This window comes from Amblyomma maculatum, chromosome 1 (assembly GCF_055883805.1).
Source record: "Amblyomma maculatum isolate TAMU_Amacu chromosome 1, ASM5588380v1, whole genome shotgun sequence".
NCBI lineage: Eukaryota > Metazoa > Arthropoda > Arachnida > Ixodida > Ixodidae > Amblyomma > Amblyomma maculatum.
In genome coordinates this window covers 420,063,365-420,077,458 of record NC_139344.1, presented here as the reverse complement: position 1 = coordinate 420,077,458, position 14,094 = coordinate 420,063,365, and the positions used below count along the sequence as shown (strand labels likewise).

Below are 14,094 nucleotides of genomic sequence, written 5' to 3'. Positions count from 1 at the left end.
TGGCGTTATGATCGGTAACCGCGGACTTTTCCAATGTCGATGCGTAGTCTTTCCGTGTCCGCATCAATGGGGGGTCTCCCGCGCCGCGATGTCCAGCGAGCCTACCCCCGAAGGTCGCTGGTTCCAGTTTTCCCTCTGGGGACTGGGCGAGCGGCCCTGCGCTGCCCATGAGGAACTCGTAGCAGATGGCGACGGGCGAGACCTGGGTGACGTTGATCTAGATGGTAGCAGACGAGACGGAACGATCCGGCGCTGATCGCTGACGAAATCTTCAACGGCTCAAGGCCGTTCGCCGTAGCGAGGCCGCGGAGAATCAGCGGAAAACCCTTTGAGACCTATTCGACGGTAGGGACAGCGCCTATAGACATGACCCGGTTCGCCGCAGTGAAAGCATAACGGCCGTCGGTCGGGGGTACGCCACTCGTCTGCTTTCCGTGTAGGCGGTCGAGAATCTGTAACGTACTTGATCACGGGGCTGCTGTTTTCGGCTCAGCTACGTTCGGAGGAATCAGGGACGCCGACGAGGGCGGAGAGTATTGCAGCACCTGGGAGTATGTAGGGCGGTGACACTCTGGGGGTGTAAGAGGAGGAGTAGGGCGAGGTTCCCCGATTGGAAATGGAGGCCGGAGCGCTTGCTGCACCTCGTCGCGGACAACGCTGGCGATGGAGGAAGGAGCTGGTTGAGGTGTGCCATACATCAGTCGGAGTTCGTCGCGCACAACGGAACGTATGAGCTCCCGTAGCGCCGATGTGTCCACGCTATGCGATGGGAACTCAGCAGAGACGGAGGCAGCGTGGATGGTGTGATCCCGTGCCGAAGCTCGCTGCTGAAGCACTTTCTCTATAGTGGATGTTTCCGCAAAGAATTCTGCAACCGTTTTCGGCGGGCTGCGCACCAGGCCAGCGAAAAGCTGCTCTTTGACGCCACGCATGAGGTAGCGCAGCTTTTTGTCCTCGGACGTCGTAGGATCCCCACGCTTAAACAGGCGTGCCATGTCTTCGATATACGCCGCGACGGTTTCGTTAGGCATTTGGATCCGAGTGTGTAGAGCGCGTTCGGCCCGTTCGCGGCGATCTGAGCTTCCGTAAGTGGCCGCAAGATGACGTTTGAACTCACTCAAAGACGACAGCTACTCTTCATGGTTCTCGAACCACGTCCGAGCGCCATCCTCGAGGCTGAAATATACATTTCGAAGCCGTGCGGCGTCATCCCAGAGGTTGAATGTAGCTACCCTTTCGTAGCTACATTCAACTCCGATCAGTAGCTCCGATCATGCAACATATGCTAGTAGTTTGCTTTCGTATCCTAATGGTTGTGTGTACCGCCAAGAATGTTGGCATTGGTGATATGAGGATTTGTTCGGGTATGGTGAGCTCGCATTATTTAGTCCGGTGATTTGAGGCATCACCTGTTCGCAATTAGCCTTCTCGGGAGTTTTCGCATGCAAGCACGAAAGAAAAAGGTGCTGTAGCTACGACGTTTCCTACTCGTTCCCCACGAGAAGTACTTTGGTTCGAACCCGTTTCGACTCTTTTTTTCAATCTGTAGCACTCTTTATCTTGAGTGCGCCGCGTACGGAATACTGTACGAAATATGTGTACGTAATGAATGTACAGAAAAAATCCGCAGTCGCTCTGCTGCTTATGCCGAGTCTAACAAGAGTTATATCGTTGGGTAGCTTATGCCGAGGATAAACGCGCTATACAAATTGTAGGCCTCAACTAATTACGTAATTAGTTAGTCGTGAATAAGTAGTATTTTGCGTTACATAATTCATATATTGTTCTATAGCTTGTCGAGTATAATAGCACTTAATTGAATACCGTTAACTAGATAATTGTGATAAAAACCAAATAATATACTGCGGTATCAAGCCATCTATATATAAAACGTTTGAATATATTCACACTAAACTAATTACAGGTGCTAATATTTGCCGTTAGTTAGTTTTCGTGATTGAAAATTGAGTTTCGCGCTACAGAATCAAGTCATATATCGGTGGATAGCCAATATCAAGACTACAAAATTTGTCGATGTTATTAACCGTTAATTAGTCAACTGTGATCAATCATTGAGCTTCAGGCTACAAGTCTAAAAAGGTGTCGACAGGTATAATCTAAACTCAAACGCTAAATAACACAAAATCCATAGAAAACCGAGAGTTAATCAAATCCAACTTGATTCAAAAGAACAAGCCACAGAAGCGAAACAGCAGCACTGAATGCAACGAATTCGCACCACATAAGCCGACTTAAGTGCCTCCTGTAATTCGTTTCATTTAATTTGCTAATTTAGGCCGACAACAGCACTTAAATAACAGCCGACACAAAAACCTGAGTGCGGGTTTATCACCTCGGTGAGTGCTCCTGCTCTAATGTGAAAAACCACCAGACGTATGTATAAACGCCGCTGTAGCAAATCTGTACGAGTATGGGAGTACCATTCCATTCAATCTGTTTCATCATACTATACTATCGGTGCTTAAGTGTACGCCTCTGCATCCACCCCCTCCCAATTTTTATTACCTCTTTTCAGTCTATCTCTCTATCAGTTCTCTTTTCTGTTTACCCTCCTTATTTTCTCTCCGATCTTCTGTCGCCTCTCATCACCATTCTCTTACTTTTCTTTGCTGACAGCTGTTCGCAAGCAGAGCGAACAGCCTACCAAGACGCCGTTTGTGTTTCAATTCAAGGAGCCAGCTATCAATTCTAATGACAATATAGATGGAGGAAATGTGCGTATCAAGTACCGATTGAGCCCCGCCTTTTACACACTTCTTTTATGCGCCGCGAGGCTACTGCTATACATTCACTGAGCGAGTGGCACCTTACAGTAAGCTTCTTTTCTGTGTGTGTGGAAAATCTTCCTAGCATCCTGGGTCCGCAGCGAGTGTAAACAATGTATAAATATATTTTTCGCGGTCTTCGAAGAGGAGCTGAAACTGAATGTCCTACTTGCGTCTGAGTCTAGAGCTGTTGTCGTATAGTACTGCTGCTTTGTGTACGATTATATGCACACCTCAATTCATGAGTACTGCCTGACATTAAAGCCGAATTTCAGAGCACATCATAATATATATGTTTTCAACGTATTGAATGAGGAGCCCTTCATACTTCCATATAATAAAGATTTGAAGGTGTCCATATAATTTTCCTATCGCCCGAAGCAGACCCCTGAGCACTCGAAGAAGAGATATGACACCTCTACACATCTGGAGCCTAGATATTTTATTAATATTGATATATAAAATGAAGTAGACCTTTATAACATAGATTTTCTTTTGAGGTAGGTGTACCTATCTGAGCTCTTCTCGCTACTTGTGCAACATTATTTTAACGCCTTGAAGAATTCGCACGCGCTCACCACTGATCTGGCAATGTACCGTCGTTTACGAGTTTACAGTTCTGTGGAAGTTACAAATACTTACTCCACTCCGGTAAATTGGGCGCAGCCGCTGCCACCTGAGGTGCCCAACTGCACAAGCACAGAGCGACGAGCTGTGTAGCTAAATCAGAGTATAGGCCAAGGAGGTGTGCAGGAATCATGACGGCAGCGCTGTGGGCTACTGCATGAAAACGAGGCTGCAAGAAAGGCCGCCTCAAGGAGCCGCTCTCAAAGATCCTGACGCGGGCAAGGAGCGCTTTTTAAAATGTGACCTGATCAAGTTCAAGCGATAATCGGTAAAGCTAAAGGATAAGAGAAAGTTTAAAATGCACTTTTATTGCCTTCTGTGGCAAAATTCAATTGTCCCTACATAATTACCTCATATATACTTTTGAATTTTCCATTTGCCACTTATTTCTTGCATATTCCTTACATTTAATGATTGATCACATTTAACGCAAATGCATCATGCACAATTTAAAACGAGTGACTTTTCAGTTGTCAATTATGTTTGTGCAGTGTTACTTAGACGGAAGAAACAACACACATCGTTTCCTTAGCAAAATTTAATGAAACCACAAAAATAAAAGGGGAAAACAAAATAGACATAAGGCTGATACACGAGCTGGTGTACGAACAATTGTTTTGGACGTTCTTACCCGTTTCTTTTGTGGATCTATAATAAAACACGCCCTCCATCTGCTCCTTTGCATACTAAACAAGGTTGAATGTACATAACAAAACATATCATAGACTGAAAGAGGAAATGAGTGATGGGAATACAGAATTTTTTGTAGCATATGCTGCGGTTTTTAGTAGCGAGTGCATAGCCGTAAACTGAACAATGTTGCTACCATAGCACAAAAGCACGACGAGATCTTCCTAGTTTCGGCGGGAACACTTGCCAAATAACAGCTGATAGGGGCGAAATTCATGATTACAACATATACACTCAAAATTATTAAAGAACAAAATGCCCAAAACATTTCAATTCACAAAAATGAACAGAACATTCAGAAAATGGTAATTTGCTGTACAAACATACTGAATACAACAGAAGAACATTTTTTCATGTAACACATAGCAATCAAATCGAAACACAGCTCCTTAAACACGTACAAAATCCAAGTCAGCACCTCTTTTCATTTAGCAAATAGTCTAACTCAGTATCCGCTTCTTGCTAAACCCGTTCTTTATTACGTGCGAGCCTCGTTTGTTTCAGAAGGAAGCTGCAATGCGGTGCTTCTGATAAGGCCCACAGGAGAACGATGGTCACCCTGAATACCAAACGAGCGCTAGCATACTCTTGTACGACTAGACGCAAAGGTCTCCTAGCCTAGAGATAAAGTAGAGGGGAAAAGGGCCAATCTCGTAGCACGACTGTATATTGCACAAAGTCATTAGGCGCAGTAAAAAGGGACGCTGATATGAGCACAGGCTGCTGCGCCCACGATAAAGGTGCACATATGCAAAAGCTCTAAAGTTCTGGAGCTTAGGGGCTCGTCTCCATTATGCGCTAAGCAATTTACATGAAATTCGTTATCTTCAGCGTATGATTGATTAAAGGCATCCTGGTACATTTCGCCTTTAGAATAACGTGTGGTCATATTTATTATTTACTCCACGTGAAATCGTGGGGGACATTATTTAGCACGAATAATGATCTTAATTGTTAGCTGGTGTAGAACTTCCTATTGCTGCAAAGCCTTATCTAAGAAAGCCTAAACAACACCCATATTTCTGCAAGTTTGATTCTGCTGTGCCATAGGACGCGCTTGACTTTTTGTTTAATGCCGTGAAAACGCCCTGCCCATTATAACGATCTCTAAGGACAGTGAGTCAATGAGTGAAAAAGTCCTATGCTACGACAGATAAGGCAGTAGTCTACTGATAGGATAGGATTCCTGCATCAGCCTTGAGCGACGTCCAAATTAGGTCACAAAGCAGGACGCATGCTTATGCGTAGACTCACTGGGATACAATAACGTTAAACATGACTGGAGTGTAAACGAGGCACCCTGTGACACCTGAAAGCTATTTGCCTTGGATGAACACATCCATATTAGGACTTGTGTAAATTGAGCAACAATGAGCTATTTGGCACAGTGTTGAGTATTCCATTCTCAAATACACAAAAACACATTCCTTCACAGAATGTCACATGATCGTACATGTCCTTTGTAATAACATCGTGACCATCGTCTTAAGTACTTCGCACAAGAGCATAAGTCTCAAAAAAAGAACTGAATTAAACCTTGTAACTTTGTACTTTACTGGAAAGTATGCATTGTACTTCCAAACATCACATTTTTCATAAAAGTGATTGAAAGAAAGACCCTGTGTGCCACAACAGCATAATGTATGCATAAGGTAAACTGGCACTCATCAATGATTAACAGTTTGTAACACAGTATTGCCATTATTAAAACATTTACAAGGCTCCACTTTGCATATGGTACTTCAGAAATTAATATTCTTTTCCAAAGGCAACCGTGCAGCTTTGATATGATTTCTAGGTTGAAACATGCAAGGACCACATTCTTTTGATCCTCTAAGGCAAAAACTGCACCACCAGGTATAGAGAAATGTTACCTTATTCATGAAGGACATGTGCAGTGGCATCCTAACCAATACAAATCGTAATCATGGTATCAATGAATTACTACAGCATTAGTCCGTTTCAGTTAGATGAAAAACTTTTTATATACCCAGCCAAAAATAACTACATGCAAAGGGGACCTTACGGCATCTCAAGAAGGTTATTCTGCCTTGAGAGATGGGAACTTATTGGATAATATCTATATATAATATATATTTACTCTGACTTTTTTTTGCGATCAGCGGAAATTTCCCCCTCTCGCCCCTCCCCTCTCACAAGATGAACATTGCACTTGTGCCTTCTCCAGCCTAGTAGAATGGGCATGGCACTGATCAAGAGTGACATGTGAGTATGCCAACTTCATGATGGTTGGCTTCAAAACGATGTGCACTCAACCATAAAGGCCACGTTCACAATTATTCCACGTTGCCATTCACGACTGAGTGGTTTTGATTGGCACTGCTTATATATAAGGCACACTTGAAAGGCACTCAAAATAAATGAACACAAAAGACAAACACCTGCACTCTCTACACTTCAACCCCACTTGTACTTTCATAGTGAGAGTCAATCACCCCGACCATTAGCTTTCATTCCTTCCCACGAAATTCAATCCAGCTTAGAATTCATCTCTATGCTTCCTCCATGTTAATATTAAATATGAAGCTCTCCATATTTCAAACCGGTGTCAACAGTGAAAAGCAATGGAGGCTTATTTGTGATATATTTACCCAAACACGTGAACCTGTTCCGATTCAGATGTTCAGAACGTCTCACTAGACATAGAGACCAAAAGGTCGCTCCCTCGTGTTACTCCGAAATTTCCATTTGTAAGCGATGAATGCGAGTAGCTTCATCATTGCATCAAGTCAATGTACAGTAAGTAAAGCATGATGTTACATTCAGGCACAAACTAAGCATAGAGAAGCTGATACTGTTTGCTGTGGCCTGTCAAGTACATGAACAACTCCGCGTGCTGACAAAATTAGAGAAAGACAATCAATCTAGCCTTGCTTTAATTTAGTTAGGTCAATTCATTGCTTATTGTAGTAAGCATTGACAATTTCTCACATTGCTCGCATTATTCTTCTCTTTCTCTAAGCATGTTGTGCACAGAAGTTGGCCACGGCAAACTTGCGACGCAGGTCTGGTAGCTCTCATAAAGGAGCACCTTGCGTCTGGAGCCCTTTTAAACGGCTCTTATTTCACCGACCTTAATGAAACCTTGAGAAAATAATATCGGCACATTACAGCAACACTCATTGTCGTCGATTCCGCATTATTATCGCATCTGCTATCAACTTAGCAAAAAAGTATACTCCGCTTTTTGCTCTTCCATAAGCAGATTGATAACATTTTTTTTCTCACCGTCAATTTGCGACGCACACGAACCGGAATGCTTCCAAGCTCAACAAAATAGAACCAACGGCCCCACCATCACGCTTCCACTTCCAACGTCAACAGCAACATCACCAGAGGCTGCCATGGTTCTAAGTGGGCAAAGGAAGACGAAATCTGCGATGTGTGTATGTCAACAGTCACGGGAAATGCCACTAAAACCTCAAATGTGTCTTCCAACACCGTCCTTGTGCCAGTGAAGTGAAGCTGTCTGTCACTAAATTATTCACTGGCATCTTGTCCAACGGCACTGCTTGCATTCCCCTCGCCATAGTAAAGAGGCTTCGAGCAACATTCTCTCGTGTCTGTAGACTAGCCGGTCGACTGCCGTCGACCGGTTGAAGCCCCAGCTGCCACCACTTCAGGATGTGAGGCCCATGCGGTTGGAGGCCCTCTGTTCCGCCGACTGGGTGGCAACGATAGGGTCTAGAGCAGACAGAGGTGCTGACACGTAGTGGCCATTGGCCTGTGGCCGCAGCATGCTACCCGCGTATCCCATCAGTGTGGACAGCGTCATGACGGCGGGCACGCGAGGGGAGCTGGTGGTGCTTCCCGGTTGACTAGAGGGTGTAACAGTCGTCAGAGTGGTCTGGTTGAAGTTGAAAGGCAGGGCGAGGCTGATGTGCGGCAGTGTTCCATTCTTATTCAGCAGGCTGCTCACGTCAGCTGCATAGGCAAGTGGAGGTTGGAATGGACTCTTGACACCATTAAAGTGCATAAGTCTAAGAGCTATAAGGAAATCATTAGAGAAGGAACTATTACAGATTATGTTCACATAAGCACCTCTTGTGTATGATTCTTGCTTGCTATTTCAAAACATAAAATCAGAACTGATGCAAAAAAGAAAACTGCAGTTAATTTGCGAATCATTTTTTTTTAATTTAACATTAATCTGAATATGGCTTTTTACTGAAGCCCGTCCACACTTTTATTGCTGGGTTGACTTTGTTAAACAAGTTTGCGCTTTTATTTTCGTGCGCAATAAATGCAGCAATGTATTTTTCTCCTGCATGATTTCGTCAGCTATCTGACAGGCCATCGCCAGTTTTGAACACGTCACCTTAGGATTAGGAGTCAACCAAATATACAGTTGCTATAGCTTGTACTAAGTAACTACAGATCCCATCATAGTCCGTAATACTTGAAACTGCTTGTTACGGATTAAAATTTGAATAATGTACAGAGCACATGGCACGTGTTGTGCAAAAAATACACCCCCCCCCCCCCCCCTCCGCTTAACGAGTAAAGGAGAAATACAACAATGACTAGCTTAATGTACAAGTGGCAAAGATGCCTTGCGCTAGCGCTAAATTTCTCAGAGGAGTCTAAAAGAGGACCTTTCGCCAGGAACTTCTCTAAACTTTTGGTAGTGAGACGCTTTGTAGGAGACATTTACAAAATGTCTTACTGAAGATCACCTCAAGATGGCTTGTTATTCTTTTACGACTACGGAGAAATAGTGCCGCAGTGGTGAAAGGGTGTTGCGGAATCATGACAAGCAGGCGTTTTTGAGCTGCACATATATTCTAGCCATTCGATAACGCATACAAAAATGCGACATGTGCATTACTAGATCGTTTAGCATTACTCGAAATTATGTTTGACAATTCCAGGGGCAGGCGCGTCGACTTGAAGTCCGCTCCTTTAACGAATATAAAAGCGTAGTGCGTCCCACGTAAAGCTTAAATCACGTTGTACACTGTGCAAATCGAGGCCAGCTAACCGACCATTCCCAAGTGCGAACTTCAAGAGCGTGCGGGAAATAAACGCTGGGGGCAGTTACGCGAGTTATCCGATTTTCACAAAGCTGCGAACACCTCATAACTTCGAATCGGTCGGTTAGCGCAGCGCCTGGCGAGGACGTTGCGGCTGCTCTACTCCCAGTATTCGCCTAATAAACATAAGCCTCGACGTTTTGAGGCTTGTACTTGCAAGTGAATTCGAAAGTTTAGCATGTCTGCGCCCTACACGTGTGCTCCGTGCGTCTTGCACGCCGCAATTTACACCCTGACGTGCCCCGCTCACTAGCGATAAAATGTACCGTCTATGCCAACTTTGTTTGGTACGATTCAAGTGGAATTTATTTTTTCTGCAAAATTCTGTCGCCTAATTCTATAAAATTGATAAATATAATTGGTTTATTAATTGATTGTTTTAGGCTGCTGTTTTGCCATCATTCTCAGACGGAATCGTGAATTTTTAAACACCACAAATGTGGAACAAACCGAAAGGTCTTAGCGTCTTGTGTGCCTACATTTAGGTAACATACCTGAATCGCCCTTACTTTCTGAGCTGGAATCGGTAGACAGTAGCCTAATGCAGGATTGTCCACTTGTAAATGATTATCTGTGATATGGCTACTATATACTGAAATGCTGAAAAGCTCAGCTGCTAACGAGTTAGCTTCCCGGTGAAGAACATGTCACCCGCACCGTTGGCTCTGTTTCATCAGCATTAAAGAGAGAGGTGTCCTTTCATGTCGTTTATTCAATCTTCAAGGTTATCACATTACAAGGGGAAGGGTAGAAATCAAAACGAAATGAACAAAAGTAACACACATTGATCAAGAGGACGTGAAGTTAAAAACATTACTACTGAATATAGAAACGAAACAGCAATACTCAAAGAATACAAGTATGCAGAAAAAAAAACATCTAAAATAACATAATATTACTAACATTCTTAGATATTTCATTTAAGACACCTTGAGAAACTTGGATAAAATGTGTATGTGTTAGTGTTTGCATCAAAGTGCTCCTTGGGTCTTACATTTGCAAACGCCAAAAAGGATTGCCTTAATGGTCAAATGTGGCACGTTATTCGACCAGCCAGCAAAAGAGCTGCAATGAATTCAATGGTCCCTTACAAAGTGCAGTTCGCAATCATGCTTGCTTCAGCATAACCAGAAAACAGTACTGATGTTATCTCAGCAGTTCCATCTTCGCCTTCCTTCCGCGCCGCTATCATATCTCGCCTTGGCATCAATGGTTTCAACCCGCTGAAGGCGGCCGAGCTATACCACTGAAGTGTTTGCTCACCGATGGGCGGCTCAGGAATGCGTGGAGGGTTCAGAAGCTGTTGCTGCTGCAGATGCTGCTGTTGCTGCTCTTCCTGAGCCTGTTGCGCCTGCTGGTGGTGATGCCCCTGGTCTGCGGCAGCAGCAGCTGCTGCGGCCGCGGCTGCTGCTACGGCCGCGGAGTTGGCCGCGTCAATGTTGGCCTTCATAGCGGTGGCACTGGTCGCGGCTGCGCTTGCGCCACCAGCCGCATTTTTGGGCTTGCGTTTCCGCGTCTGGATACTGTCTTTCTTCATGGCCAGGGGGCGATTCACCTGTCAACAGGAGAGGTAGCAGCAGGGTTACGATAGCGTGTAGCCATGCTGTAGCGGATTTCTCTCCGAAGGTGGTTCAATGTGTTTAACTTTTAATTAACTTGGCTGCAAAGCAACTGATTCTAAAAGATTTTTAGAAACGTACCATTTCTTTCACTTTTAAAGGTGCAGGCAAAGCAATGGAAGACACCTAAGCTCAACCTTTAAGGGCAGGATTTGGCAGCATTATTGGCTGCCGTCCACCGCCTCCTTTTGCAATCATCGTTAGCGTAGGTGCACTTTGCTACTCGCTTCATTACTAATCAGTTATTCTTTATCAAGAATACTCATTGCAATATAGTCGTAAGCTGCCACATTATGCGAGAGGTTATGAAGCCTCTCTCATATCACGGCTATAGGTGGCTACGAAGCGCGCCTTAATCAAGGCGTACGAATGTGCCTGCACTGCCTGTAGCCTATGGGTGCGACTCCAAATCCAAGGATGCCAATTGGTTCTATTTCCACCATGGTAGAAAGAGTATATGGTAGAGTAACTCCCATAGAAACCAGAGTGTCGACTCTGAGTGAGGCTTTAGTTTCCCGGCGCCCCTTGCGAACTGCGCGGCAAAGCAAACACGTGACGTTGTGACGTCAGAAAAGCTTTTGACGTCACAGTGACGTAAAATTGGCGGGGAATCTGATTGTCTTTTTACCTTTGGATGAAAGACAACACCAACGACGACTGAGGCAGAACGACGCTCGGATAAGGCAGAAAAATGGACACCGTAACTGTTCAGCCAACTTTACTTGACATGGATTTCTACTGTCAAGTTTTACGTTAGCTGAAATGTTACGGCATCTTCAACCACCTTATCATAGCATCGTTCTACCTCCGTCGTCGTTAGCCTAGTCTTTCGTCGTGGTCTTCATGAAATCCTCGTGATAACAAAATTACCTGAGCGTAGGTCTCCAAACGAGACGCGGCGAGATTATAAAAGGGTAAAAGATTTTGCTAACAAGCAAAGTACATATCAGTGTCAAAGAACAAAGACAAACGAACGGAATAACTAATACTAGCGTTAGAACACCCAGCTGTAAGAGCTTAGGTAAGAAAATCAAATTGAGATTGCTAGTATTTAGAAGTTAATATGTCTGAGCAGCGAAAATATCTGCGATATAGCTTCGCTCCAATAAATCTCGCCCTGTTCACGATTCCACTATTTTACTCGCGCTTCATTTGTCACTGAGAGGAGTCCATGTGAGGCTACAAATTTATAACTTCAACATTTAACATGTTCATGACAAATATCCCATTGACAATAGGAATATCCTTGTGATACCAGCTAAAGCGTATTCAGCGACGCAGTAAGCAAAACACGCAACAAAGGGAGCGAGACGGAAGGCTTTGCACAATTCAACACGCATCTTGGGGGCAATAAATATCACCTTCACCGTTCAATTAAAACAGATGCAGCGATACGCCGCTCATGCAGACGTGTGTCCGTAAAACAAGCCACCGCCACGACTTTTGCGACGTGCCTGGGAGGCCGAGCTGGCCGAGCCGAGCTGTGACACATTATTGTCCCATCGTCCGGAAATGCGCACATGCAGCGGTAATCCGTTTCTCATCGACCACACACAGTTTTCGCCTTGCTGTAAAGCTCTACCACAACCAGCAGAACGAAATACTGACAGTTTGACACAGACTCTCTGCGTAGCACGCAACGTTGAACGTTGAACCGGGGCCGGTAACGCACCCGTCCCGCGGATAAAAAAGCTTTAATATTTTGCCACACAGTTCGCGGGTGCCATTTGCATCGTTCTCATGAGGTTGATGCCGCTGGCAATAGGTAGCGGCACGCGTGTTCTTCCAGATAACTGGACTTGTCACATTGACCTTGTTTCTATTTCACTCTTCCATCTCTATTTCACTCTTCCATCTGAAAGCAGCTACCACAGTCGGCAGGCCCTACCAAAGCCTTCTGTCATGTGGTATGGCCAAGTCACATATGCCTACTAGAAATGAGCGCCTAGTCATGTCACCTGCTTTGACACCGACGCCGAATTTTCTTGAAAACTGAGGATTCAACGCTGTCGCGTTAAGCAAGCTAGCTGTAGCATACTGGAAGTATTCTCTCTCACTCTTCAATAAAACAGGCACGAGGGCATCATCCATTCACATCCGAATACGCCCCTCAACAGTACCGTAAATTATGCACTGTCGTATCAGGGCCAAGGTACTACAGCGCTTTGCCCGTACTGAAACTCTGACAGCAGTGTCCGAGAAAATAATGCAAGATCTCACCCTGTATCTCTTAACAGATTCCTCAGTCGTGCTGAAAGCGGCAAACACTGCCTCCACTCTGTCTTGCATTTTAAGCACTGTTAACTTTGCTGCTCATCCTACAGGAATATTTTCCGCCTTTAATTCATCCACATATATCGTGGTGGTTAAGAGGGCTAGAACTAAACAATTATTCACAAGACGTTGAACATGCCCTCCAAAACGTCGTGCAGAACAATCGCAGGTAGCAAAATGGTTGTAACGTATGGATCGGGAGAGAGGAGAGCTGGCAGATGCTCCAGACGGTGTCATATTAAAGTGGCGATTGTGTCTCCTCAGCCTGTTCCATCAGCGCCTGTGAACGGAGAGGCGTTGCCCGCCCATCTCAACGGCACGCCAGTTTGTCGCAACTGGCTCCGCCCGAGTGTCACCCCCACCGCGATGCGGCCCAGTTGTGAGGCATTTAAAAGCAACCATGCACGCGTAGTGTGTCGCAGCTCGAGCCTACTCGAGTGTCTCCAAAAATATGTTTACCCCTCGCGACCAAAATGACGAAATACTAGAAGCTTTTTTTTTTTTTTTTTTATGCTTTCCTCTGGCACGGTCACGCGACCAAGACGTGCGCCACACTTGACCTCGGCTTGTCCAGCATCCGCTGAAACTGAAGCGGACGCGTGCTGTCCCCGTCTCCCCGGCCAACTTCTCCCTTTACAATTTTTGCTTGCTCTATTACTTGACTGGTTAGTTATTTCCCCACCGCTGCTGTTTCTCGGGAAAAACGATCCCTGCTAGCGGGCAGTCTTTAAAGATAATTGCTCAGTTCCTGCACTTCATTTGTATATTTTTATTTTCTCAACGTCACTCGCGCATACGACGAGGCGCGGCGTCACGGAGGGGCTGCTGCAGGTCATGCGTGAGGTGCTATGCAAGCGCTTTTGACAGGTTCGCGAACGACGCTCCCCGCGTGTGCCTTGACTCCGCGGGTCTACTCAAGCATGTGCGTGGAAATTGTCCAAGAAGGCTACGGCACCTAAGAGGAGTGCACGTTCAAATACATGCCGAGAAAGAAGTGACGCACATAGATATTGAATGGTATTCACTCACTTCGGTCACTTCAGT

General features: G+C 45.0%; 1 protein-coding gene across 7 annotated transcripts in view; it reads right to left on the bottom strand.

The window, feature by feature from the left end:
- Positions 1 to 3,935: 3,935 nt before the first annotated feature.
- LOC146209225 (uncharacterized) overlaps positions 3,936 to 14,094 on the bottom strand; it is a 57,287-nt gene continuing 47,128 nt past the window's right edge. For all 7 annotated transcript variants that reach the window (XM_084597321.1, XM_084597342.1, XM_084597327.1 and 4 more), the window contains exons 5-6: positions 10,421 to 10,712; positions 3,936 to 8,048 (exon numbers count right to left, since the gene is read on the bottom strand). In XM_084597321.1, coding sequence (XP_084453447.1) covers positions 7,744 to 8,048; positions 10,421 to 10,712 — 597 coding nt within the window. In that variant the 3' untranslated portion in view covers positions 3,936 to 7,743. The remainder of the gene's footprint in view (positions 8,049 to 10,420; positions 10,713 to 14,094) is intronic.